The sequence below is a fragment of the Plasmodium falciparum genome, assembly GCF_000002765.6.
Source record: "Plasmodium falciparum 3D7 genome assembly, chromosome: 8".
NCBI classification, from domain to species: domain Eukaryota; phylum Apicomplexa; class Aconoidasida; order Haemosporida; family Plasmodiidae; genus Plasmodium; species Plasmodium falciparum.
Window position 1 is genome coordinate 642,876 of NC_004329.3, and position 3,063 is coordinate 645,938.

Consider the following 3,063-nt stretch of genomic DNA (forward strand, 5'->3'; position numbering starts at 1 on the left):
AAAAAAAAAAAAAAAAATAAATAAATAAATAAATAAATAAAATGAACAAATAAGTAAATTAGATACACACATGATATCATACATAAGGCATAATGTAATGATATTACAAATGTATATATAATTTTACTGGAAAAAATAATATTTACAATATAAAATATTAAAAATATATATATATATATATATTATTTCTTTTTTATATTGCTTCATTTTCTAAAATTTTTTGTTTGAATCAAAAACAGGATAACTCAATGCCTTAAATGAATTTCTACTTATACTATTATTACTTACATCACTATTTAAACTATTTAAAGCATTATATGATTTTCGGTTGTTAGGTGTGGATATCATATTGTGTAGAGAAAATGGGTTTTTATCAGAAACGTTTACAGGGGCAAAATCAGGATTATACATATTATTATCATGAAATCTATTCATATCATTTAAACTATTTTGTTGTGAATAACATAATAAATTCATATTATTGCCTGAGTGTAATAATCCTGAACCACTATTTGATTTATTTAAATTATTATTTAATAAATATGTTGAATTTTTTTTGTTTTGATACATTTTATTTTTATTACTCGGTATATTATTATCAAAAGACATTTTTTGGTTCAATGGATTTTGATTATGATTTAGGGTATTATACAAATTTTTATTTGAATATTGTTGATTATATAAAGGTTTTATATTATTTGGTGAATAATTATTATTTAAGGAACTTCTTTTATTTAATAAATATAATCTATTATTCATATTACTCATATTACTCATATTATTCATATTATTCATGTTACTCATATTATTCATATTATTCAAGTTACTCATATTACTCATATTACTCATGTTATTCATATTATTTGTGGTGTTATAATAATTTGCATTATCCATAGCATTACTATATCTATTGCTTTCACCATTACTACTATTATCAAAAGGGTCATATGGTACCATACTCATTTTATTATTATATTTCATTTTATTATTTATATCACTATCTTCATTTAATTTCACATTAAAATTATTAGGATAATTCATTTTATTAAAATACATTGGATTAAAATCATCTGAACATATTGGATTGATATTAGCTAGATCACTACTTGGTGAGTTCATATATTTTAAATGAAAATTATTTTTTGAATATGGATTGTTATTATTATCAAATGGTATATGATTATTTATATTATTATTAAATGCATTAAAATCATGATAATTATGTTCGCTCATTTGATTATAATTTAAATGATTCCCATCGAATTCATTAAAATTATTATCGAAATTATTTTTGTAATCTGAATTACTCATATTATTTGAATTCATAATTCCAATCATACCAGGAGTATTTGGATCATAATCATTTAAACTAAATTCGTCATCAAAATCATCATCTGAATCATCATATTTTTTTTTTTTTTTATATTTACTATCTTTATTATCTTTATAACTTTTTTCTCGTGTTCTATCTCTTGTTCTATCTCTTGTTCTATCTCTATCTTTATCCTTATCTTTATCTCTATCTTTATCTCTGTCTCTATCTCTTTCTTTTTTTTTTTTTTTCTCTTTTTTTTTAAATTTTTCATCATACTCTGAATCAGAACTATCTGTTACTACTTCTATATGTTTTCTAGTTGATGAGCGTCGATTTTTTGATTTCGATTTTTTTTCTTGACTATAACTTGATTTTTTATTATGATGGTGATGGTGGTGGTGATGATGTTTATTATTATTACTATGTTGTTTATAATAAGCTGAATCACCGAATTTTTTTTCTAATTTTTGCACATCATAATAACTTATCGAATCTTCTCCTATTTTCTTTTTATGTTTACTTCTATATGAACATTTGTCACATAAAAATTCATAATTAAATGTGTCAACAAATGTTGACTTTCCATAATTACAATAATTACATCTTTCTCTTGATGATAAAAAAAACAATTTCTCCACAGCTAAAGCTTCTTCGTATTCTCTTTCTGATATACCCAATTGTGTTGCTGACGACATTTTTACTTATTTATTATGTACAATTTCTTCTTTCTTTTTTCCTAAAGACAGATGTATATATATATATATATATATATATGTAGACTATATTTTTATTCAATATATTTTTTAAAAGAACAAAACATTAATTTTAAAGCAAAATGGAGAAAAAAAAAAAAAAGAAGAAAACATAATCAAAAATTTTTTTCTTTTTTCTTTTTTGATATATTTATTATATCTTATAGGCTTTAAAATTTATATATTTTTTATGATATTTATAAAAAAAAAAAAAAAAAAAAAAAAAGGTTTTTTTTTTTTTCGTAATATATACATATATTATATATACTATTTTGTATGCGAAAAAATAAATTAATTATATATTTAAAGATATAAATAAAATGGAATATATATTACATATATATATTATATATATATATATATATATATCCCTCTTTGTGGTAACTACATATTTTTCTCAAATCTTAAAAAAATATATATAACAACAAAATTTTCATAACATATACATAAAAAAAAAAAGAAAAATTTAATTTATATTATAATAAATATGTGTGTAAATAGTCAATAAATATATACATATATAATAATACAGTAGGATAATTATATATATATATATAAATATATATAATTATGCCTATTTTGTATATATAAAAAAAAAAAAAATCTTTTAAAAATTATGGATTTTCTTTTTTTTTTTTTTTTAAATAGTAAAAATTATTTAATACAAAAATAAGGAGAAATTTTTAAATATATAAAAAAACATATATTTATATATTTTTTTATATAATAATAAAAAAAATAAATATGCGGAATGCTTTTTTTTGTTCTTAATATATATTATATATAATTATATATATATAAATATAAATATATATATATATATATATATATACATATTTATAATATATATTATATATTATATTTTTCTTATTTATCTTATAGTATATAGTAATAAATATATAAATTAAATGATTATTAAAATATATATATATTATATATATCTTTATAAATTAAAAATAAATAAATAAAAAAAAAAAAAATTCAATTTAATAAAAA

The 3,063-nt window shown here is 17.7% G+C and overlaps 1 protein-coding gene across 1 annotated transcript; it reads right to left on the reverse strand.

Annotated features, from left to right (window-relative positions):
- Window positions 1–210: 210 nt before the first annotated feature.
- Window positions 211–2,010, reverse strand: PF3D7_0813000 (conserved protein, unknown function; the record flags this gene model as incomplete). The annotated part of the gene is made up of 1 exon (XM_001349360.1): window positions 211–2,010. The coding sequence occupies one exon, from the start codon at window positions 2,008–2,010 to the stop codon at window positions 211–213; it is 1,800 nt and encodes a 599-aa protein (XP_001349396.1).
- Window positions 2,011–3,063: the final 1,053 nt, after the last annotated feature.